Source organism: Triplophysa dalaica, chromosome 11 (genome assembly GCF_015846415.1).
Source record: "Triplophysa dalaica isolate WHDGS20190420 chromosome 11, ASM1584641v1, whole genome shotgun sequence".
Classification (NCBI taxonomy): domain Eukaryota; kingdom Metazoa; phylum Chordata; class Actinopteri; order Cypriniformes; family Nemacheilidae; genus Triplophysa; species Triplophysa dalaica.
In genome coordinates, this window is record NC_079552.1 from 5,317,867 (window position 1) to 5,344,262 (window position 26,396).

The 26,396-nt window shown below is 37.5% G+C and overlaps 1 protein-coding gene across 1 annotated transcript; it reads left to right on the forward strand.

The window, feature by feature from the left end:
• The first annotated feature begins 5,425 nt into the window (after positions 1 to 5,425).
• LOC130431694 (serine/threonine-protein phosphatase 2A 56 kDa regulatory subunit epsilon isoform) lies at positions 5,426 to 24,737 on the forward strand. The gene is made up of 14 exons (XM_056760853.1): positions 5,426 to 5,763; positions 8,331 to 8,491; positions 17,865 to 18,061; positions 18,862 to 18,963; positions 19,507 to 19,599; positions 19,709 to 19,839; positions 19,947 to 20,006; positions 20,408 to 20,516; positions 20,630 to 20,683; positions 21,659 to 21,709; positions 21,853 to 21,972; positions 22,958 to 23,085; positions 23,201 to 23,302; positions 23,396 to 24,737. Exons 2-14 carry the CDS (start codon positions 8,335 to 8,337, stop codon positions 23,493 to 23,495), a joined length of 1,404 nt encoding a protein of 467 aa, XP_056616831.1. The 5' UTR covers positions 5,426 to 5,763; positions 8,331 to 8,334; the 3' UTR covers positions 23,496 to 24,737.
• The last annotated feature ends 1,659 nt before the right edge of the window (positions 24,738 to 26,396 follow it).

Below are 26,396 nucleotides of genomic sequence, written 5' to 3' on the forward strand. Positions count from 1 at the left end.
GATGTAATGCATTTATTTTAAATAAGAAACAATGTGTAAAATGATAAATAAGTCAGAGGTTAATTTAAATAATTGATACGCGTTACTTATTTTGTCATCTTAAGTTGTTTGATGCCTCACACATTTAATTACATTTTTTGGTAGATTAACAGAGAGATTAATCCATCTCAAAATGAAGTGGAAACTACCTAAATGGCTTGGCCTCCACAAGCCAGCTCGCAGCAGTGAGCTGTACGTTCCAGCACCAGAAAAGTCCATTGAGAGCAACAGAAAGACAAAGATGCAGGGAGAAATAGATAAGGTACATTCTTTATCCGTTTCACTGCAAAACATATCTTGCAGTTTTAAAAAGTTGACATTTCAATTATTTAGATGAGTTTATGTAAAATCATTCTAGTCACATGGCCTTTAAAACTATCACTACTGTTTAGTGTGTTGACAAAATGTTAAATGCTCGCCTACTTGTTAGTCACTTTGGATAAAAGCGTCTGGCAAATTAATAAATGTAAATATAGATGTAAATGCAGAACATATTTGCATAACTTACTGTTTGCATTTTATACAGTGTCCAGTGGCTGAACCATTTAACAGTCATGTTACCTGAAGCTGCACCTGATAATATTCTGTTTGCAACAGTGGAACCCTTGAGTGACATGACCCCTCAGCATCAACCTTCACCTGCTGGGTTCAAACTCATTTCCAACACAGGAAATTAAATGCCTGGGGTTGAAGAGATAGACCACATAGAGATGCATGTGAAGCGTGAAGAAAGAGCATGTAAGAAACCACGGCTGATTAAAGTGGCCACTCTGAACCGAAGTCCATCCCCTGAAGAAGAAATCGTGTCTTGGTGCCCGATCAGCACAGTAGAAAAAAATCCGATCTGGGCGATAAAACAAGTAAGATCACCCGAAAATAATGAACAAACAGTAACACGTAAGAAACCACTCCTGATTAAAGTGGCAACTCTGAACCGAAGTCCATCCCTCAAAGAAGAAATCATGCCACAGTGCCTGATCAGCACAGTGAAAATATATTCAAGATATTCATCTTGATAATGTCAGATAACTTTGATAGAAAGGCATGCAATGGATTAGGCTGAATTGCGGCCACCTGATAAATTTTAGTACACAATTAGAAAATTTTCACAATTAGAAAAAAATCCGATCTGGGCGATAAAACAAGTAAGATCACCCGAAAAGAATGAACAAACAGTAACACGTAAGAAACCACTCCTGATTAAAGTGGCAACTCTGAACCGAAGTCCATCCCTCAAAGAAGAAATCATGCCACAGTGCCTGATCAGCACAGTGAAAATATATTCAAGATATTCATCTTGATAATGTCAGATAACTTTGATAGAAAGGCATGCAATGGATTAGGCTGAATTGCGGCCACCTGATAAATTTTAGTACACAATTAGAAAATACCAACTTAGTGCAAACAATGCTTAATTTTCTTCAGACTGTAGTGTAGAGAGGTCGCATTGGCAATTAGAGAAGAAAAAAAAACACTTAAGCAAAACAAGGTCAGGTCAAAGTGTCTGAATAATTTGGTCACAAAGTTGATCAATCCACTGTATGAATAATTTTTTGGGTATAATATTTCACAAGATTAAAAAACAAAAGCTGTTTAGCTTTCCTGTAGCTCAGTGGTAAGAGCATTCCGTTAACATCACAAAGTTGTGGGTTCAATCCCAGGGGATTGCACATACCTAAGTATAAATGTATAGGTTTATGTAATGTAAGTCGCTTTGGATAAAAGCGTTTGCCAAATGCATAAATGTAAATTTTTAAAAACAATACAGCCTAATTAAAGCAATAAGAAATGACATGCAACTGCCAACCGCTAATGAAATAAAAATAAGCTTTTTTTTGCCGTGCACAACACTCTCATATATAACGCTAAATGTTGTTAAATGTCATCACATACTGTTCTGTATTTTAAAAGGTAAGTGACTGTAAATGTCAGCATTATCATGTGTGTAAATCATTGAAGAATGTCGAGTGAAACGAGAGCTTATTCAGTTAGTTCAGTGAGTCTGCCAATGTATTCCTACAATTACTCCCAATGGGAGGCTTCCTTAAATATTTAGTTTATACGTAACATTACGCTTCAACTAAGTTAAATGGTGCACCTCAAAATTATTTAGTAGTGCGTAAATTGTAACTTAGTCCCCGTTTAAGTGAAAACTAGGCTAATTTGTAACTTATGCTCAGCTGATGCAGCTGGCCAGAGGTGGACAAACTACGTCCCCGCGGGCCACATCCGGCCCCCAAAGCGATTTCATCAGGTGTTCTGCCAATTTATGCTAACAAAACAGGACTAACCCCTCCCCCAACCCTTAAACCTAAAGGTTGGGTTATACTGGGTTATATATAAAAATAATTTATTAAATCACCAGGCCGGACAGGTGTTTTGAGCTTTGGTTTTAGGGTTTACTATGAGAAAGAGATTCGGCTGTGACGTGTTGTTCTGATTTTCTGCAATTGGTCATTCTTGGTGAGAAATGCTAAGAGAGACTGCTTTTACTTTCACTTCTCATAACGTCATCCGATTTAGCTAAATGGAGGAATAACACAGATTGTGAAATGGTTCCCGTCATAGATCTATATATATAGTTCCTGTAGTGATACTTGGCGAAATATGGCATGGCTCTCAGCCAATCAGATTCAAGAACCAGAATAATTGTAAATATGGCTCACGACAGTTATAAATTAAATTGAGAGCTGTTTGCAATGCCTAGTGATGTGCACAAAGGATAGAGGTGCAGAAAAGTATTAGTGGCTGGGTTTTTCTTTAAAAGAAAATTAAAAGATATATCAGACAAGATAATAACTGCATTTTAAAAGCCGTAAACTCCGTATGGAGCAGAATTCAGTTTAGCCTTTTGGTTCACCCTTCCACTACAGTCCCAGTTCTCACGTGGCCCCTTGGGATTAATTGAACAGCCCTGAAATAGAGGACTATTTAAAAAAAATTCAAGAATATAAATGATACTCTATACTGTAAATGATTATCATAATGTGTCTTATGACAATGTGCAAATGTTTTGCCCCCTTTTCAATAGAAAAGTGTTTATTAAACACAGGTTTAGGAGGAATTGCATGTCCATACAATCAATTTGTTATCAATTCCAGTTTGGAATAAATAAAAAAGAGCCTTAACATGGAGGCGAAAATGTGATGTGGCCCTTGAGGTAAAAAGTTTGCCCACCCCTAGACAATTCTGGAAAAGACCCTTTTCAGGCTCAAATTCAAACATCAAAACTTAAAACAGGATCGAACTTCTTTAAAGTATAAGAAATAAATTGGAATCAAACTAAAGCTTTGAATTTGTTTTATTGGGATTCCAGATTACAATTACATTCAAATAATCATGACAAATGATGAGAGGTACAGTCCATATTATGCATATATCTTCTAATTTGCTAGTTGTTTTATAATCAGGTATCTCTGAACACAAGAAGTGGAACAAAAACTGGAATCCTTCCTACCCTTTAATGCATCCTCCGAGGAATCTTACAGCTTTAGGTGAAGCCTGTGTCCTGAATAATATGTTGTGACATTATATATATTTTTTATATTATGGCTATCAGTTTAATTTTTGTTTATAAATATGTTTCCTTCCATACAGGGCTTTCTGAGGATGTTACTGCTAGGGAGTTAAATTTCTGACTGTTATAATCGCCAGTGGTCCAGTGGACATGTTGTGTAGCAGAACGGGCGACCCAACCTCGAGCCCTGGCTTTTGGTCATTTTCCCCTCTCTCCTATTCAGATGTATTTTTATAAAACAACTTTTATATTATAAATACAGGCTCTTGTCCTCCCAAAAACAATTGTCACTATTGGAGTCATTAAAAAGGTGTCTGTAGGTAAGAAAAAACTTCTGAAGTTTTTGACTTTCCTATCAATACAAAGCTACGAAGAAAGGTCAAAAATATATTAGTCATTGATCCCATTCTATTTATTTATGAAAATTAAATGTTTGTCAAACTCTCTACATTTATTTGTGAATCATTTTGTTTTTATTTACACAACTCTTCTAACGCCATATAATTTTACATTCTGGGAAAGCAGATGAGGAATGGGAAGTTGAATCTCATTAATAGAAGTTATTGTTGGAGTATACAAACGTGAGCCCTTAAACATACAGTGTTTGTCAGCCAGATTGTACATTCTTCAAGGTGTTTGATTTTTTTGTTTGTTTCTGAGATCACACAGTGTAAGCAGAGATAATGAGATCACATTGGACTTTCTGCTGTCATGCAGGACCTGGTGAGTCTAAATGTAAACCCCAAACACAACAGGATGGAAAATAGACTATTTGTTCATTACCCAGCGAACAGAAACTTCCTCATCCTCAGAAACATTCAACAATCCTAAATGTTGAACTGGATGAGAATTTGGCATTTGCCATCAGGAACAGGAAAGGATAGAAAGTGAGAAACTGTCATTTGTATTCATGGAAAATAAATAAACAAAAAAATAAACCTCAGATGTCTCTGAAATCTGATGTATTTTAAAAAGAAGACAACAATAATTAACGTTACAGAATATAGTTGATTTTTCATTACCCTGTCCAAAATCCAGAAATGTGCAAGTCTATTATTCATCCATTTAATTAAAAAAAATTATAAACTATTTTAAGAATCAAGTACACGAATGAACAAACCATTTCAAAATAAATTAACAAACCATTTTAAACTAAAAATAAATTAAACCGTGCTGAGCCTTCTTTTTGCGTATACAGACGTACGTCTGCGCCCCCGTGACGTGGGTGCGGGCGCGTGCACACACATTTCCTGTTGTGCAGATGAATCCGCAGCCAAACGTAAAGCAAACCATATTACTATGCACGTATGATGTGCTGTTGATATGTCATACCATGTCTGCTCGTCATCGGAATGAGTCGCTCCTCATAAGGGTTGGGTCATGGTAACACAGGTTTAACTTCATTCCTAAAACGAGGAAGTATTTCCTTTTCTTCCCCCTCCGAAAATGCCCACTATTGTCAATACATTTTCAGTTATCAATGGCGGAAAACAAGTGGCTTCAGTTTTATTTATACCATAATTAGCTTTTAACAATAGATTTGTTTAAAATAGACTGCTTTTGAGAGAACAGTGGCTTTTAGCATTACTAGAGGACAAATAAGTCCGATTTATGTATTATTAATGTTAAATGTAAAGTATGTTCTGGAAATATATAAATGAGATATAATAGTAGTAATGCGACTCTTTCCTGTTCGCACACACCTCAACCTAACTTCTCTATTCATCTGTTGAGAAGCCTCGGAGGTTGTCCGCCCCTTTGCTTGGTGATTGACATAAACATTCCCCAATCGTGTCTTTAGGAATCTTCAAACCAGCCAATGGCGTGTCGCTGTAGGCCCGAACCCGGCCCAGCAGGCTAGAGCGCGTCCGTGTTATGTGTGCCATGGACCTAGCCCAGCGGTATTGACAATAGTGAGAAAAAGGGTAGATTTTTCCTAATAAATTATATTTTCTGGATAAAAACACCATATAATCTTAGCGTGTGGATATAAAGAAACACCCGGGAATGATTATATTTCAACTGGATATTTTTCTATCGTCGGAAATTTGAGTGTTTGATGGGATTATTGCTGTGGGTTTGGCAGTTTTTAAGGCCAAAACAGATTTTGTGTCTTTCTTTTTCTTTTCCTGCTGCTTCGAGAGGCTTTGAAGGAGGAAAGACGCTTAGTAACACTCAAACCAGGTCCTCACATCGAAAACATCAAGGTAAGTTGAATATTTAAAGGTTTTTGCAGCTCAAGTTTGCATCCGGCTCGCGTTGATGGTTCAGATTTAACAGCGTAACGTTAGCCCTTAAAATGAGATTTGGATCGAAAGCATCATATACAAGTACGTGTAGCTAAAGTGGGGGGAAATAATGTTACTAAAACACATTTGACACGTCGATCTGTAAAACAAAAATTGCAAGGGTGGATCAGGGAAAGTTCATGAAGAATGCTTAATCTTCATCTGTTGTTTTTGTTGGTGTGGTTTTGGGATGCAGATCTAATAGTCTATCAACTGGTTCTGGTTTATATATATATTTATATATGTTTGTGTTAAGGTAGATCAAACATCATAAATTATCATAAACCTGCATCTCTAGCTGCTTTTGCCGACTTCTTGCATCGGCTAAGTGGCATTGTGACTTTGTGCCCCGTTTCCATGGTCTAGTTCACTTCATCTGCCCAGCTGTTAGGCACTGGAGATCTCATCACCAACAATAACACGACATGCATGCAAGCCAGACTGGTGCTATATGGTATATGGTATTAAAAACCTAATGGTAGAGTCATGATCACCTAGTTGAGATAAGTGCCATGTTATCAGTTAAATTTTGTTTTGAATGCATGGTTGGACTTGAATGGTTTCTTTATTTTAGTTACTGTGTGTATGGTCACTTGTGATTAAAGCCTGAGGCATCTGTATACATGCAGGTCACTAAACAGATAAGCTGGATTGTTGCATATACTATATATGGCACAGATATCAAAGATAAGTCCAGATTTCTTAAATTTGCTTAGTGTTTCTCTTGTTTAGATGTAGATTTTGGTTTGGTCTTTGAGAAGGTTACTGTTTGATACAGGTTGTGATAGTAGTTTTGTAGTATTACGACGGGGTGTTATTTTATTTGCCCTATAGGACAGAAGAAAGTTCTGTCAGCAATAATTATAATCAGTTTCGAGATGTATTTATTTCTGTGACTAAATTAATGTATAAAATTGATCTGAAGCCCAATATATTTCTATCACTATTTCTGTGATCTCAACGTTGAAGTAGAATATTGTTTTTTTTTTCAGAAGAAATTGTGTGCACAGATACAAGTTGACCAAAAGCACAGCTTTCCTAAGTCTGGAAGTGTGCAATATCGCAAAGTTTCTTACAAATTCTATTTTTCATAAATTCCATAGATTGTAATACTATTGTTTATATAAATGTATTGTTTTGACCAATCATATCTGTTAGAAATAAGGAATAACACCTGTTTCACCAAACTGTGTTGAAATATAAAGTTCTTAACAGGTTTCGTCAGATTTGTTTTTTTTCGTTAGAGATATTCTCAGGGACCGAACCACAATGAGTGCTTGTTTCAGTCAGTGCTCTGTGTGGAGTTGTTATTTATGTTAAGTTCGTTGATTTTGGATATTAGAGAGTTTCTTCTTTTACAGGTAGTGATACTGTGAGGCCTGTCATTTGGCTTGGAAAAAAGGTGCCATTGTTTGTTCATGCCACACAGTGCAGCATAATGGGATGTTATCATTAGCTGACATCAAAGACGTGAGATGCTGCCAACGTAAACGTCTTGGAAATCAAAATCAATGTTTTCTGAATGTTCGGATTAAAATGCAGGCAGTTGGACCATCCAATTTAGATCATGGGTAGTTGGTTTTTTGTTCACTGACTGGCTGTCGCACCTCAAGCAGTAGTTTAGATCAAAACCAGTTTTTCAAGCACTATTTAACTTACCAGAGGGGTTAGTTTAATTAAGTTAATGTAAGTCCCCTCTCACATTTACTTTTGTGTCTCAAGCTCAACTGATTTCTCATGCAGAAGTCATGACAGGTGTATGTGAGTATCTTCTGTAATTATACCATTGATGAAACTCGAGCAGAAACCTGTAGGTTTGTGGAATACAAGTTAACAGACTTTGTCCTGCTATTTTCCGCACATCATATCCCATTCGAGCAAAGTAATTTATTTTTAAAGCTTTCATGTAGCTCAGTGGTTAGAGCATTGTGCCAGCAACTCCACCGTCATGCGTTCGATCCCATGGATTGCACATGCTCAGATATAAATGTATAGTAAAATGCAATGTAAGTCGCTATGGATAAAAGCATCTGCCAAATGCATAAACGTAAAGCTTGATTGATTATTAAATTGATGATACTTTTCAGAGTTCCCAGTTCTGTCACTTATACATAAATGCCTAGATTTTTATTTTATACCATTGCATTAAAGGTGGGATGTCCGATTTCTCATAGCCATTGTTCATGTTCAAATAACCAAAACAGACCATCCCCATCTTTCGCTTTCATCAGCGCTCTGCTCGACTAACGTCCATCCTGTGAACTGTGCACCTTACTGCTGATTGGCTACAAGGTTGTTTTGGTACTCGTCCCGACTTTGTCTAAACAAGCGTAATTTGGAAATCGGACACACCGCCTTTAAGCTCTGTTGAAATTACTATAGCAGTTTATTAATTGATTGCATTTTCTGTTTAAATTTGCAAATATTTTCTTGCAGTAATTATTTTGTGTGACGAATATCGAAATGTTTCCGTTTTCTTTATTCAGGGCTATGTCCTCCGCAGCCACCACTCCTCCATCAGTGGATAAAGTAGACGGATTTTCCCGGAAGTCTGTCCGAAAGGCCAAGCAGAAGCGTTCTCAGAGTTCCTCACAGTTCCGCTCTCAGGGCAAACCAATTGAGCTCACGCCTCTTCCCCTGCTCAAAGGTGACACTTTAACACACACTCGCACACATCTAAACAGTCTCAGAACCACTATTCATTTATTTATTTAGTGGTGTTTCAACACTTTTTTTAACTAGTCTTTTGTAACCCCTGTATTTGATACGAGTTGAATGAAATCATGATTCAAACAGCATCAGTAGTACGTGTTGTTACATTTCAGTAAATGTAAACGATTATATACTTCCCATTGTGGCAAATGTAGCCTTTATTCTTTCATGCATGCAGAACATTTGTAAACAATGCTCATTATACATTATTATTGGTAACGGCAGTTTTCTAAGATAATTTTAGTATACAATTCCAAACAGGGCATCTGTTCAGAGTGCAAGGGATCATAGTTTTATAAAGTTACGCTGTAAGATTGTGAAATGTCTAGCAAAGCTTTAGTGTAAATCTCAACTTGTCTGTGCTTGTCTAGAATGACAACTAACAGTGTGCTGTTAAGGAATTTGACTTTTAAGGATACACAATTATTGTCCAGATCTATTATTATTAATTTTGAAATCCCAATGAATGTGATGCAAATAACGTAGATTATAAATTATATGCCGTTAGCATCCTAGTTTAATGAATCACTCTATGTTGTTTAAGGAGACACAAACTAAAATCCTGTTAAGTTGGACTCTTTTTATAGGATAGTTGAAAGAAAGTAGACAGGAAAGTATGGTGTGCGGGTTCGGTGCATGACCTGGGATCCTAGAAGCCAACATTAGATTAGATTAGATTCAACTTTATTGTCATTACACATATACAAGTACAGTGTAACGAAATGTAGTTTTGGTCTAACCAGAAGTGCAATTAGCAAGTGCAACATGTCCAAAAGCACACTGTGCCTCAGCTTCTACGACTTTTAGTGCTTGTGTTTGCAGGCAAAAAAGGAAATTAGGTTTCTTTGAAGATTACCTGCTGTCAGGCATCTTACACAGACAGATATGAGTGCATCAGAGCTGAGACATAGAGTTTTGTGTCAGCTGGCCATATGCCTGAAGAGATTGTATTAGTGCACTGTTTGAGAGAAAGAGCAAAAATGTGCTTGTGTGGATTCAGTCATGTGCCTTGCATTTGTCCAGTAGTCCGACTCGGTTTATCTTCCTTCTTGCCTTTGTTCTTAGACATATATAAACAATGCCTTCCTTCTTGAGTTCTTCACGCAATCTTTGAAACTCAACTTGTTCATTCAACAAACGCAGAAATAACTTTTGAAGTGATGCAGAGCTAATTTTGTTGTCTGCTGTAAATGTAGTTTTAAATAGACTTCCAACAAACTGTTTTGTTTTGACCAAATAACCTTTTACTCCTTGTGAGTGTGCAGAGCAGTCATACAGGTTGATTTAGTATTTTTAAAGTGCGTCTGATTGGCTGTTGTCCAGGCTACTGCCCTCCCACAGAGGCTTTGTCGGTTCACCTCTCATCATAAATGAATGCAAAATACAATCATTCACTCATCAAAGAACAGTGCAGAGAGTGTGCTTACAAGGCAACACTGTGTTGCCAAAGGCGTTGAATCTTTGGATGCGTCACAACTCTTGTTTTGCAGTTTATGCAATAACAATTATACGTTTGTTTATATATTTGTGTAAGTGATGCTTTAGCGTGCTTGTTAGACAGTTTGCATTGTGAAAGTTTAATGCAGATATGCCACGCAGTTTTTGCCAATCTCAAATTAATCTTGAGTACCTATAGAGTAGTAAATGCATACTTTGTATCATTTAAGAGTCTTTAGTTTGATAACATTTGTAAAAGACAGATACAGCTGTACGATTATTTCCGAAAACAAATGGCCTCCTGTACGCGACTACGCGTGCGGGGGGTGGAACTTAAGCACAAGCACACAATACATCCTCGCATTATCCCTGCATAACTGTGGATTCACTATAGGTTTGTGTTGTTTACCTTATGCATGCAAGCAACGATTGCCAACATAACAAAGACATATGGGGTTCATGTCCGGCATCTTTGTGACCGCACCAATAATCACGATTGAAACGATCTGCAAATCCAGCATAATATACACATTTATATAACATTCCTCATTGAAATTCAGTGAACAAACAAACAGCTGAATTTTGCGAACCAAAGAACATTGATGGGTGTGCTCTTTCTCCTGCCCTTGCTGGTTGATGCGTTGGCGTGCTTTTCCGGAAGAATTGTCCAATAAGGAACTAAGAGAAGTTGTTACGTAAGGAAATGTAATGTTCGAAAAACGTTCCGAAACATATACAAGCCTTAAGGGAATCTATCGAGCACAGAAATACTACATCATACCTCCAACTAATTTTTTGATAAGCATGTTTAGCATTGTAAAGAAGTCAGAATGAAACATTGTTGAAACACTCCTTTAAATCAAAGTTCATCATCTTTAGGGATTGTTCAGATTGACATTTGCCTAATACAGTGAGGGAAATAAACATTTCTGATAGTTGGTCACCAGGTTTTCACATGTGTCAGGATACATTTGTCCACTCCTCTGTCAATCTTTAAGGTTTCTTGGCTGTCGCTCAGCAAATTGGAGTTCACAGATTTTCTATAGGACTAGGGTCTAGAGACTGGCTAGGACATTAATGCACTTCTCCTTAAGCCACTCTTTGTTTGTCTTGGCAATATGTTTCTAGTCTGCCATGTTAAAGGCACATGCATGACCCATCTTCAGTGATCCAGTCAAAGATTTTACAGTACATGGGCCCATCCCTCAGCCCCTCAATGCGTTGAAGTCATCCTGTAGCAGAGAAAATGCCCTAGAGCATAATGTTTCCCCCATTGTGCTTCTCTGTAAGGATGGTGTTCCCTGTGTAATAGTCAGCATTTCTCTCCCTCCAAAAACAGGAGTACATTTTTGTCTTGCAGCACTTTCTCCAAAGCCTTTTCTGAATCATTTTGATGTTCATTGTCAAACTTCAGACGAGCCAGGCAGGCCTCCATGGGCAGGAGGACCTTGCGGGTGCTTCAGGATTTCAATCTATTGTGGCATAGCGTTACCAATGGTTTGCTTGCTAACTGAGGTCCAAACTGTCTTGAAATCTTAACAAGCTTCTTCTGTGTAGTTCTGAGCTGATCTCATTATCATCTTTACCCCATTGGGGAAATCTTGCATGGTGCTCCAGACAAAGGGCATTTGATAGTTATTCTGTATTTCTTCCATTTCCAAATAATCGCACCAACAGTTGTCTCCACCTCACCACAAGCGTCTGTCTGTAGCCTATTCATGGTTTGTGCAGGTCTACAATCTTGTCCCTGACATCCTTTGAAATCTATTTGGTCTGGACCATGGTGGTGGAGAGGTTGGAAAGGAAGATACAGATTCTGTTGGCAGGCATCTTTTATATACATAACAAGGTTTCTTAAAGTGACAGGACTAATCTTGAGTCAATATAGGCACATAAGTAATCTGAGGTATTTGGTAGAGGATCAAATACTTATTTCACTGATTAAAAGGCAAATCAATTTGTAACCTTTATATAAAAATTGTTACCTGGTAAATATGGTTTTGGTTGATATTCGGTTTCTATCAGTTAAAATAAACCTACCATAAAAATAATAGACACTTAATTTCTTTGTAAGCAGGCAAATTTACAAAACCAGCAGGCGATCAACTATTATTGCTCTCACTGTATGTTGTGTCTCATACATTTTTTTTTAACCGTGACACCATTAATATGCGTTTTGAGAAAATAATATTCGAGCATTTTAAAATGTGCTTTGAGACACCTTAGTAATGTGTCCCTCTGTTCTACATAGCAGTTAGAACTGAACCACATGCTATGTTAACGTCATCTGAACAACACATCAGATTGGGCTCACACAAATCAGAAACCAGCTTGATTTACATAGGTTTAAATCTGATTTAATCAGTCTAGAAATTTTTCAGGCATGCAACTGACTAGGCAAATTTGCAAAAGTACAGTCTGCTATTGTTGTCATTCAGCTTGTAAAACTGGCTGTTAAGTCAGATAAAGTTATTGATTCAGATGGATCTGTTCCAGTCACTGATTCAAAAACACGCTTCATCGCTCATGAACCAACAGAGGGAACAGGTGTGATGAAGTGAAAATGCTTTGCCTCGTTAGCATTGACCTTTGTCCCCTGCAGAATGCACAATAAGGATTATGGGAAGGATGTACCCCGCAGTCTTCAAAGCACCCCCCCCCCCTGCCGGGGTCACTCAAAGGTCAGAAAGATGGGTGTGGGAGTGACAGATATGATGGGCTAATTAAAGCCCTGTTTCAGTACACATGAGGTACATGGTAGCTTAAGTGGTAGTTATCCACAACAATGTCTGAAGGCTGTACCCCACTCCACAGTTTTCCCAGTATTCTAGAGTTTGGCATAATTCGAAGGATAAATATTTGTCATTAAAGGGGTCATATGACACGGCTAAAACTAATATTATCGTTTGTTTTAGATATAATGCAATGTGTATACAAGATGTAAGGCTCAAAAACACTGTATTTTCCACATACCGTGCATGTTGTATTTCCTCTCTGACCCGCCTCTCTGAAATGCACACATTTTTTACAAAGCTCATCGCTCTGAACAGCGAGGTGTACTATGATTGGCCTGTTAACCAGTGCGTAGTGATTGGTCGAATAGTGCAAGCGTGTGATGGAAATGTAACGACTCTTACCATATTTGAAACATCAGGTTCCAAAGCAATTGTACTGACAGGTACACCCACCTTACTGTATACCTTACCCGTATACATTTTGGCGGCCTTAGTCAAATCATACCACAAACTGACATAGATTTGTGGGGGTGCGCTTACACGAGGCGTTTCAGGCAGGTCTGGGTGAGCATTCGCTTTTAGAAGGAATGCCTCTTTTTTCCAACACTTACATTTTTGCAATTTTACGTGTGTATTACATGCATGGGCAACTTATAACATACAAAAGACACAAAAAAACACGTATTTGCACCATATTACCGCTTTTAAACATGTACATGGCTCTTTCTTTTGTGAAACGGCAAAATTATATCCTGAGAAATGTCTTGTTTCGGTTTTGTGTGTATGCGATGGAAATCAATGCTGTCTATTGTTTTGTGGTTATCAGCACCCTTCAAAGTATCTTATTTTGTGTTCTGCAGAATAAAAGTCATACAGGTTTGGAATGACTGTAAATGATAAAAGGACTTTCTTTTCGGTAACACTTTCTGTAAAGCATGTATGATAATGCATTATAAAAGTAGTTTTAAAGCATTGTAATACAGTATTGCAGTTAATACATTATAACAATAATGCAATTCATTATAACACTACACATTTTAAATTGGTTATAATTCTTTACAACTACATATAATGCCTTACTACACACATTATGAAGATTTATAATCCATTTTACCCTTTAATAACTCTATATAATGCATTGTACATACATGCTTTAAGTAAAATGTTACCTTCTTTTCTTTTTTTTGACGCATTCATTGTCTGTGTTTATTGTATTCTATCATTTTTGTTTGTTTACAGTTTACCTTTTCCAAGTCAGATTACAGCAGGAGTTTTTATAAATCATTTCATTATAATGTCCTGTGGGTTCTTATGCACTCTTTGAATAGAAGTATCAAACTGACATGTGTCTCAGTGGCCGTTAGATGGTGCTGTGGAAACATAACTGTTTCCTGACGAGACAGACATTTGACAATAAATGGGCTAAAACCGTCTATATCGGTATTCTACATACTTTTTACTCTACTATTTTTTACATAAGAAATTGAAGTTAATGCTTTGGGTTTATGTGTACTTATTGCAAATCACATCACACCAGTTGCTCTCATTATGCAGGACAAAGGCAAAAGCTAGCAAAAATCTGTGTCCATATAAAGTTCCAGACTTGTCCACCAGAGGGGCACTCAGTGTTAGTTTTTTCACCAAACGCACTGACAAATCATCTTCTCTCCAATCCCATCTTCAAGCCCCTCCTCCTCATGTTCTGACCTTGCGAGCTGGAGAGTTTAAAACGAGGAGGGCAAAAATAGAACTTTGGACGCAGAGCCCATCCGAGTTTCCGTGGGCTCAGCTCGGCGCTCTGACATCTGATCTCATGTGTTTCTCTCTGGAGTTACAGCTCTCTGCACTGTACACACATACATACATTTGCGAATCAATGAGTTATGAATCGATGAATCAATGAATTTTGGTCACCAACTTCCCTGGATTGATTGAGATTGAAGAAAGAAATCTGGAAAAAAGCTTGTTGAAGTGAGTGATGATGAAGATATGGTGTGGCATAATATTTTGTTGTTCTTTCTCTAGTTCTCCATCTTTTATTGTTTTTGCTGTATGGTGAGGATTTTGGTCCAGCAGGTTGCTGGCTCAAATGTCGTTATTCGGATTTGTAGGTTCTGTCTGCCCAGCTCTTGTTTGTTAGAAATAATTTCAAACAATGAGGTGTTTTTATTCTCAGGTGCCGAAAGAGGTTATTTTAGTTAACTAAAATGATCATTGAAATCAAATCAAATATTGACCTAAAAATGATAGGAGAAACGTAACTCAAGGAAAACTTGAAATGTTGCCTGAAAAATAAACTGAAGTAAGTTTAAAGCAGTAAAATTATAACAATAAAGCTAAATAAAAAACTAAAATAAAAATGAATTAATCTTATATAGCAACATAAAAAAACAATAAATTATAAATGATAAAAACATATACCAAAATTGCTGAAACCTTAACTTAAATTAACACAAAAATGTAAAAGAAAAGCCAATTTAAAATATTAATAAAACTAAAATCAAAACTATAACAACTCTGGTGCAAAACGTTCAGACATGTCAGTTTGAGCACACACAACATGACTTCCCTCTTTTGGAGATCACCGTGTTCAGAATTTGTGCTTAAGATCTGTATTGAAAACGTTTGTGTTTGTGACCTGCATAGGGTTAAATGTATACATTTTTTGAATGTGTGCATGAATTGTATGCAAAGCTGCTTTACATGCTGAAGTGGACATGAATTGTTGTATTCTCTTTAAATTGTGCATTGTTTACAGTGCAGCATGAACTGGGTTGCATTGTTGTGGCATTATTATTTGTGACTGCATCCAAATCTGAACATGCAGTGCAACATGCTGCTTTATTTGATGCATTTTTTTCAAGACTCAAATTCCATCTTAAATCGGACCGATTCATTTAGAAGAGCCATTGCCTTTAGCTGTCTTGTGGCACTCCACCTGTATGAGTCTTGACATTTCTGTCTACTTGGGTTTCTTCTTGACACTGAAATCTTTTTAGATAAAAGAACATCAAAATGGTTGGCTATACTGTCTGAAATTTTACTGAAACGGTGACAACCGGTATTAAGTTTGCTTTGTAGTTAATATACAGTTGATATGTATGTGTGGTTGTCAGTGGGCAAGTTGTTTGTTTATGCATTAGATACATGCAGTACATTTCTTTCCCAGTTTCTGGCTCTGTGAAAGTCACCTGCTGATCCCACCTGTCAGAACAACTCTCTCTCTTTCACACATACACACACTTTGCACATGCTGTGCTTAAGTAACTTAGACAAGACACACAACTTTATACACTTCTGTGATCAGTACTCTCTTCTTTTACACACACACTCGCATAGCTTACTTTCGCGGAGTAATCCAAGACCACCATTCCTCCGAAGAGGGGTTTTTCCCCACGGAATTTTTTTAACTGTGTTTGTGCGTATGTTATCGTGTACATGTTGTGTGTGTGTTGTAAAGCAGCACATGCCGTCACTGAATATGAATTTGTTGCTGCTTACTGGAGATCCATTTCCCCAAACCATTCAATGTCTCTCTGAAGAACCCTTTGGCTTCAGACCTGCTGCTGTTTATAACCTTTTATACTTTCTGTTTAAACAATTCAAGTTCCTTGGACTAATAGATTGAATGCAATAGGAATTCATTGTAGACACAAATGGAAAACAACAGCAAATGATTCAATCGATTACGCCAAAATGATGGTGAGTGTCTGAAGTTAATCAAGTTTCGGGTGAAGTTCAGTATTTGTATTGTTTTTTTGTTGAGTGATGATGTGATTAGAGGTCAGAATTAGAGCTAGTCTGAATGAGTTTGCTGTGGCTATTCAAAGTCAATCTTGACTTTGTTATCCACTGTCTTTCTGTGTTTTTAGCTGTTTGTGGTTTGTGTTGTGTACATTTAGGTGTTCGGTTTAAGTGGGAGGTTCTGCATCTCGCTCTTGTCTGCAATATCATAGTACAGTTTTTTTGTAACAGTCTGTGGTGCCCAAATGTGAAACACTCTATTACAGGGTTGTGTTTAGCGTTTCAGATTTGTGTATTTGACAGGTGTCAGGAGGAGTCATGTGCTTTTTAAATATTAGAGACCCAAACATGATTTTTTATCATAGCTTTATGGCTAGTAACATTAGTTATTATGACTGCAGTATATATCAGAATTATTGTAAAATTGCAAATGTGCATATCGCTGTGGTTTGCAACTAGGGATGTAACGATTCACTCAGCTCACATTGCGATGCTTTTAACGATACAGAACTCGGGATACGATTCACACATATGAATTAAGACATTAGAAATTCATATGTGTTTCATAAATTCCATGTCAAATAAAACTCGCATGGGCTCTCTTGTTACCCCAATTGAACTTTCAGTACACATTCACAAACAAAAGATTGCCTATAGATTATTTCTGATAACAATCAAAAGAAACCGAGAAGAACCGTTACTTGGCTAATCTTTACACTCCAATGTTTCAAATTTAGACTCCGATACCAAGCTCAACGGCTAGATGTCAATGTACCATACGGTTTGTGTAAATGTGACCGAACTACGAGACCCATTCAACAATTGGTTTATTGAATAAAATGAACATATGGTTTGTTTATTTATTACAATTATTATACAGTTAAATAATAATACAAATTGATATTAACATATATTAAATAAAATATCAATAGCAATGTTATTAGACACTAGCCAAATACAAACCGGGGTTAACTGGGGGTCAGGCGTGCACACGTTTGATGAAACAGTCTATAATCAAAGTTTAGACAAATATATGTATATATGCCTTGTGTATGTATGTGTTCTGACGTGTTTAAGATGATCAACACTGAAAAGGAATGTAAAACACATATTTTTTATAGTTCAGATTGACCGCTGATCTCTGATTTTCATGCCGTCAGATCTCTCCTCCATACATTAAAATAGAAAAAAAACTGTTCACAATTTCCCTAAATGCATCTCACTATCAGCTATTCTCTTAAGTCAGATTGATTTGGCATTGTATGGAAATGCATCCTGAATTTAGGTAGTCCGGTTCAATGTAAGTGCTTTTATGAACACACAATTCTGAGTTAATACGTGTGAAGTTTTTGTGATATTAATTTAGTCCTTCTTGTACGTGTTTGTGCACAGACGTCTCTGCTCAGGAGCAGCCGGAGTTGTTCCTGAAGAAGCTTCAGCAGTGTTGTGCGGTTTTTGATTTCATGGACACTCTGTCAGACCTGAAGATGAAAGAATACAAGCGCTCGACCCTCAATGAGCTGGTGGATTATGTCACGGTCAGCAGAGGATACCTCACGGAACAGGCCTACCCAGAGGTTGTGAAAATGGTGAGTTTACGCACTGTCAAATCACCCACGTAAGCGGTTACATGTCGGAGGGGTATCTATTAAGGATGTAACAATATTAAAATCTCACTGACCGATAATATCTCAGAATAAAGACCACTGTACGATATTTAAAATGACAAATGATGGTTTGGAAACGAGCCATAAGCATCCTCTTTTTATTATCCTCCATATCATAACTGTTGCTTAGAGGTATAAGTTATAATATGAGTGTAGAAATCTCCATAAAAGGGAAGGAAGGAGGCGGGAACCGGCAAACATTTAAACGTTTAATATAAATAATAACATAATAATAATTACGAACAAAACATAAATACAAAACACTAGAACATAAATACAAATATAAACACAAGTTCGGCCCGGTCCTCTCTCTCCGACGGTCCGGTCGCTCGTTCCTTTTATATGCTCCCAATCTCCTACGTGATTCGAGCCCGGTGTGCGCACAGCTGGCGCTCATTCACAATTACTCACCGGACTCGAACCACGGTCTCGCCCCGCCTACTCTACTACAATGAGTATGGTCAAATTACTGAAACATCCCTTTTATTAAATAAAATAATTGTACTCGCTGGACTTTGACAATGGTGACATCTATAATTTCACATCAAACGATAACTATAATGGGATCTGTATTAAATTTAACGCTAATGGATGATTACATGTTTATTCAAGGCTTGTTCACATTTTAAATGTGAAATGGATTTTGATCTATCATCAATGTTTTGTCATGTATCAACTGGAAAAAAAATCAGAAAATGTTGTGAATCTCTTTCTTTTTTCAGGTGTCCTATAATATATTCCGAACTCTTCCTCCCAGTGACAGTAATGAGTTTGACCCAGAGGAGGATGAACCGACTCTAGAAGCCTCGTGGCCACATTTACAGGTGTGTGAGGTGGTTTAGAATAAAGTCAAAAGCGTGATTTTTCTTTCTTTGCTTGCGTGCTCAAATGCTGATATTCATTTCGGGTCCCTCTCTCCTAATGTAGAGCTGCAGTCTGTCATTGTTTCTGCATGTTTGTGTGTTTCTACATACACTCTTTCTGACCCGCTCTGTGTGTGTGTGTACTCGCTGTATGCCTCCAGGACTCCTTTAGAAATGAGATGCATATCTCAAGGAGAATCTTCCTGGTAAAACTCCTCTTTCGTTCGTTTCGTTAGTAATCCCTGGTTTCGTGACCTATTCCGAGCAACAAACACGATAACCTAAAAACAATGATCCAAATATGTATTCCTGTCTTTTCAATCCTGTTTTTACAATGCAGACGACCCCTGATGGTAGTCAGGGTGTGTCTTTTAACCTTAACTGAACCGTGACATTTGACCCAGTTTAACCGTCCCCTTCTCTGCTTTAATAATACATGTTTTAAGAACAGATGTTTAAATGACTAAATAACATACCCTTCTATTTTCTATCTCTCTTTTTCAGCTGGTGTACGAGTTCTTCATTCGTTTTTTGGAGAGTCAGGAGTTTCAACCCAGCATTGCAAAAAAGTACATAGATCAGAAATTTGTCTTACAGGTGAGGCGGCATTGCATACTAAGGGTTATTTATTCCTCATTCTCTTCCTTGTGTTTGTTCATCTCTGTGTTTTCTTGATTTCTGCTCTTTTTGTATGTTTTCCTGATAGCTTCTAGAGTTGTTTGACAGCGAAGACCCAAGGGAGAGAGATTACCTGAAGACAGTCTTACACAGAATCTACGGCAAATTCCTGGGCCTGAGAGCTTTTATACGAAAACAGATAAATAATATTTTTCTACGGTGAGACATCTTACACATGATCTAAATGACTGGTTTACATAATATTTATTCGTGCAATCAGTATATTCACTCACTCTTTCTCTCTCTCTCTCTCTCTCTCTTTTTAGTTTTGTTTATGAAACTGAGCACTTCAATGGGGTGGCAGAATTGTTGGAGATTTTGGGCAGGTGAGTTTTTGTGCTGCTTGAGTTGTTTGTTATTTTAAGAATGTTTCAGTGCAAGTTTGTGTCATTCACACAAATATGCCAATTACATAATTGCAGTTAATTACCATAACTGCATAATTGGAGTTTCCTATAGAGAGGATATATGAGGTTATCTTGATTATGTAAGTATCTGAAGTTTTCAAGGTTTAGTTCAAGCTATAAGGAAAGTGTTATTGTATCATCCTCATTGTGTTGCAAACCCACAATGACTCCTTTTTGACAAAATCTAAAAGAAACAATTTCAAGAGTGTTTATGCGGTTCTTCTCCAAGCAATAAAAGCATGGGGATGAGAAAGAGAAAGATCAGTTTAAATCCAAGCTATGCCAAAATGGTGAACATTAGCTCTGTTTTGTCCTCTCAGCATCATCAATGGCTTCGCTCTGCCACTGAAGGCTGAACACAAACAGTTTCTGGTGAAAGTTTTGATTCCTCTTCACACCGTCAAGAGCCTCTCACTTTTCCACGCACAGGTACTGCCCCATGTTCGCATGCGTGTTTCCCATGGTCATGACTTCTGGATGTTTTTCATCTGTATGTACAGTGAAGTGTTGGTTTGACCTGATTGTTTGTGTTGTTTTTGCAGCTGGCCTATTGTATTGTACAGTTCCTAGAGAAAGATCCTGCATTGACAGAACCGGTAAGCACTATAAATTTTCTCTATCAAGTAGGGGTTGAACGGCCTTCTTGTTTTTAAGTCAAGTATTATTGATAAAGTTATGTTGACTGGTCGATGATGTCATTAGTAAATAAAATAAGGGCTAGGGAATGTTTTGCAACAAGATCTGATGGGTGAATGGCAGGATTTGCACAAAATAGCCTCTAAATATATGGTTGCACAAGAACAACTAAAATAAAATAAAACTATTTTAGAGCGCAAGGTCAGTGGTAGCTGGACAATGCAGTGAAAGAACAGCAGGTGGATCTCTACTGCAGCCTAACGTTGCTTCAGATCAGAAGCATGTGTACAGACCAAACTTCCCTGACATTTATAACAAATCAACTGATAGGGTCATGTGCACTAATACATGAAACAACAGAGAAATGTGTTGTTTGTTTGTGACTGCCTCTGACTTTAGAACAACGTCAATACATTTATTATGCTAATGCAGCAGACGCTATATCATAGTGGACTTACAAAAGGAGTGAGACAACAGCCAATAGAATGAGATTTTTATTTATTTATCTTGTTTCTTTCATGTTTTATTAAATGGGGAACAAGTACAAAAAATTCCTATAATATTAAAAGATCAGCGTGTAGAAGATAGCACACTGAACGTAAGGCTTTACCTGTGAGCTTTTGCGGTGTCAGAACAAATTGTGAATGTCGCAGGCGAAAACGAGACACATTGTCCTTGGAACATTCAGCCGTCTTCTTAAAGGTACAGTGTCGAAAAAATCACATGACCTGCGACTTGTCGATATCAAGCTTTAAATATTGCAGCAGAACATTACTGTCAATTAGTTTGTGCAACCCCTACTGTCAAGTCCTTTTTGGGTTTTCCATTTTTTTGTTAGCTAAAGTATCAAGGTCTTTACATTAACCGCCTTTCATATATTCCGCTTCTCTTTCCTCCAGTCTCACAGTTTCTGATGGTTTTCTTGTTTGTAACAGGTCATCAGAGGTCTGCTGAAATTCTGGCCGAAAACCTGTAGTCAGAAAGAGGTGAGCTAGAGTTTTTGAGATCTCAGCATGAGGTTGATCAGTCATGATTTCAGGACAATAGAGCCACTGATGAGGGCTCCTGTGGTATCTTTTGTGTCCAACTCTGATTCACACGACTGATGTCTGCATTGATATGCGTGTAGGTCATGTACCTGGGAGAGCTGGAGGAGATTTTGGATGTGATTGAGCCCACACAGTTTGTGAAGATCCAGGAACACCTCTTCAAACAGATCTCCAGATGCGTCTCAAGCCCACATTTTCAGGTCTGTGTGAACCCAGTGTGATCTGACAGTAAATTAAATATTAATCAGGATATTAAATGATATATTGGATATACAGTGAGGGAAATATTTATTTGATCCCCTGCTGATTTTGTAAGTTTGCCTGCTTACAAAGAAATGAAAGGTCTATCATTTTTAAGGTAGGTTTATTTTAACTGATAGAGACAGAAAATGTAATCTAATTTTATGTAAATGTTATAAATTGATTTGCATTTCATTCAGTGAAATAAGTATTTGAACCCCTACCAACTAGCAAGAATTCTGGCTCCACAGATTACTTATGTGCCTATATTGACCACAGATTAGTCCCATCACTTTAAGAAAGTACTCCTAAATCAGCTTGTTATGTATATAAAAGAACCTTTGATTTACCAGTTCAGTGGTTTAGCCCACTAGACCACCATCTCACCACCATCCCTTAACTTATTCACTGAAGATGGGTCATGGATGTGCCTTTAACATGGCAGACTAGAAATATATTGCCAAGACAAACAAAGAGTGGCTTAAGGAGAAGTGCATTAATGTCCTAGCCAGTCTCTAGACCCTAGTCCTATAGAAAATCTGTGAAGGAGACTAAAACTCCAATTTGCTGAGCGACAGCCAAGAAACCTTAAAGATTGACAGAGGAGTGGACAAATGTATCCTGACACATGTGAAAACCTGGTGACCAACTATCTGAAATGTTTTTCCTCTGTGCTTGCCAAGGGTTTCTTCAGCAAGTAAAAAGTTTTTTTTTTCTAGGGGATCAAATACTTATTTCACTGACTGAAATGCAAATCAATTTATAGCCTTTATATAACATTTTCCCCCTGATTTTTTAAAATATTCTGTCTCTTTCAATTAAAATAAGCTAACCATAAAAATGATAGACAGGCAAACTTACAAAATCAGGAGGGGATCAAATAAATATTTCCCTCACTGTACGTATATGAAGTGGCAGGTGTGATACTTGTGTATGTGTGTACAGGTGGCCGAGAGAGCTCTGTACTACTGGAACAATGAGTACATTATGAGTCTGATAGAGGAAAACTCCAACGTGATTCTTCCCATAATGTTCACAAGCCTCTACCGGATCTCAAAAGAGCACTGGAACCCGTGAGTCAAACATCAGATAATTCTCACAAATATACAATCTCCAGTGTATGTTGGAATCTGAATTGAATGTTCTTGTGTGATGATGATGGAAATGATCTTTGTTTTTTGCTCTCAGGGCCATAGTAGCTTTAGTCTATAATGTTCTGAAAGCCTTCATGGAAATGAACAGCACTTTGTTTGATGAACTCACATCCACTTACAAATCAGATCGTCAGAGGTAAGAATCCTTATTGTCGTGGAAAACGTGTATGCGTTTATATTGAACAAACATACATTCCGAGTCTTATCTGTTTTCATTGCACATCATCAGGGAGAAGAAGAAAGAGAAGGAGAGAGAGGAGTTGTGGAAGAGGCTCGAGGACTTGGAGTTGAAGAGAAGCTTCCAAAGCGACGGAATTATTCCCACTTAACGACGCGCCTCCTCCTGAACGCTTTCCCAACGCCTCCACCACACGCTCGGAACGTTGGCCTTTATTTTCCTTTCTGTATTTGTGCGACTTACTTTACTGTAGATTCACCTCGTCAGTCTCATTATTTCAAAAGCACTGTAAATAACTTTATTTTATCTCCTTTATTTCCCCCGTTAAAATATTATGCCGTAATAAGAACGTGACTAGAAAACACAGTTAAAAAAAGAAAACGAGCAAAAAAAGGAAAACCACACTGGAGGGGGAAGGACTTTAAACGGACAGTAGGACTGAATCGAACCACTACTGTGGAGGAATGAACGAATGAATGAAATCAACAACCAAACGGAGAATCTCAGCTCGCCAATCTGACATACCTCACCCATCCTTACAGAACAACACCAGCCCAATTCTCTCTCTCTCTCTTTTCACGCCCCTCTCCTATACCTCCCTTTCTTGCAACATGGATGTCCTGTATTGAAACAAAAATGTTCTTGACCTTTGACCCCAGTGCAATGGATCATCTGTTAAGATCTGGATAAATGCAGCAGGTCTGGATTGCAGACTTCTCAATAGGGACACTACGCAGTTACCTGCAGAGAAGAGGAAGGGGACACAGAAACATGATTACACACCAGCTCTGACACGCCCATGCGTTTTCCCTTTTCATTCTTTTTCTGTCCAAAGGTGCCGCCTAGTTCACGCATTTGGACTCTAGCGCCAGTCCGGTACTGGTACCAGTGACGCATACACACACACACACATCTGAGGAGGTATCCAGAATTCCAGCGCCAAGCCGGAGATGCTTGTCACGAGAAATGGAACTGCACGTTCACACGCACATTCTGCCTCGGAGTGTGCGAGGGAGTTTCTTACAGTGTTAAGTACCTGTATGCTGTATCTGAATGCAGTACTTTGATACTCTGTATCTAGTAGAACCTATAGCGTATTTTTCTTTAGGAGAATCCAGTATATAACGAGGAAAGATTGAACACAGCCTCTTGGGATTTAGTTTTCTTTCTTTCTCGGGTTTCACTTCTAATTTGTTTCGGGTTTATTTTTTGTCTGGAATTGGATTTGTTTTGACCAAGTGGAATTTGTTCTCTCTTCCTTTTTTACTTAGTTGCTGATTGGGGGGATGGGGGAGGGAGTGAGAGGGGAATTCTGGGATTGTGGAGGACTGATTCTGTGGTGAGCTTTGTCAGAATGAAACTGTGCTTAAGATCCCAGACATCAACAGTTACAAAAGTAAAAAAAGGGTCGGAGAAATACAAATGTTTAATTATTTTAAAAAATAAAGAGATATTAAATTAAACCTGTTTTGTGATATAGATGAAATTCACTTCGTGCCTTATTTTTGGTGTGCATGAGCGGGTGACTGCATAAGGGTTCAATAAACACCAAATTTGTTGGATCAGTTTGCTTAAAGGGATAGTTCATGGAAAAATTAAAAATTCTGTCATCATTTACTCGTTCTCAGATTGTTCTAAACCTGTTTAAATTTATTTATTCTGCTAAACGCGAAAGAAGATATTTGGTAGAATGCTAGTAACCAAACGCATCTCATCCCGTAGTATTTGTTTTCCCTAAAGATGACCGAATGTTAATTTTTGGGTGAACTATCCCTTTAAACAGGCAGACACGAATGTCAACACTGTTTACTCACCCTCATGTCATTCTAAAAGGTGAGTTATTTTATATCCTGTCCATTCTTTATCCATTTAATGAAAGTCAATGAAAACGGGATGTGAAGGTTCTAGAAAAAAACACCAACATAATCAGTTTAACTTTGATTCATGAATTAATCAAAACCATTGTTCATGAATTGAAAAAGGTTACTTTAATGAACTGTAATGAATTCGTGAACTTGATCTTTGTTTAAATGCTTTGTTCTCTCTAGAGCCCTTTAGTCAGCAGTAACAAATGTTACCAGCAAAGGGCAGCAGAGCTTATAATTGAAACTTTACAGGTGAATTTAATTTTACTGTTTAAAATAGTTGCTTTTATGAACCTTGGGTGTATTATCTACTATGTGCATGTAGTCTTTTAATGCAGGTCACTCTGGGTTGAGGATTTGGCAGGGGCGTTAATGTATATAATGTATATATGGCGTTCCAGGCATATATGTACAGTATTTAAGTGATAGGCAGGCTTTATTTTCTCAGTCTTAGCATTTACTTGTCAAATACTTGTAGAGAGGAGAAAAGGGTTTGAAAATTTGTCTGACTGCTTGCTTTAGCTGGAAACAACATAATCAGTCTCTTTCACAGGCAAAATAATCCCCCAATGTAAAGTTTTGCTAGGAAGATTGTCCTGCATCCTGTGACAGCGGATGTCATATGTATAAGTATGGCCTACTCATAAATGGAATAGGTCATTAACCTATTGATCCAATATTAATTCAAGTTTTATTTTTTATAGTGAGTGTTTGAATCATTTCAAACCTATATGCCTTTCTTTCTTCCACAGAACACAGATGATATTTTGAAGAATTTTAACTGGCCCCTATTCACTCGCAATGGTTTTATATCCATACAGTAGAAGTGAACGGGGGCCAGTGCTGTTCGGTTACCAACTTTCTTCCACAGAACACAAAGGATATTTTAAAAAAGTCATAAAGGTTTGAAATGACGAGAAGGTGAGTAAATAAGGACAGAATTTTCATTTTTGGGTGAACTATCACTTTAAGGATATCTTTTTTCTGCAGAAGAGACTGTTACAGTACAGTGATTTGTCTCTCTGTATATTCATTCATGCAATATTTGCCCAAACAATCAACTTCTATTTCGAAAATGTGCTTTGATTTCATAGAAATGAATATTATCTGATTTTATTTTTACTATAATAACATGCCACTTAAATAATGGATGTTAGGTATCCTTGGAAAATACTGAAAATAGTCTT

Bases quoted from the DNA above. Each gene is read 5' to 3' on its own strand.
- LOC130431694 (XM_056760853.1), top strand. From the start codon at position 8,335: ATGTCCTCCGCAGCCACCACTCCTCCATCAGTGGATAAAGTAGACGGA. The intron at 18,062-18,861 runs GTGAGTTTACGC...TTCTTTTTTCAG, and splicing joins ACCCAGAGGTTGTGAAAATG to GTGTCCTATAATATATTCCG. The intron at 23,303-23,395 runs GTAAGAATCCTT...GCACATCATCAG, and splicing joins TACAAATCAGATCGTCAGAG to GGAGAAGAAGAAAGAGAAGG.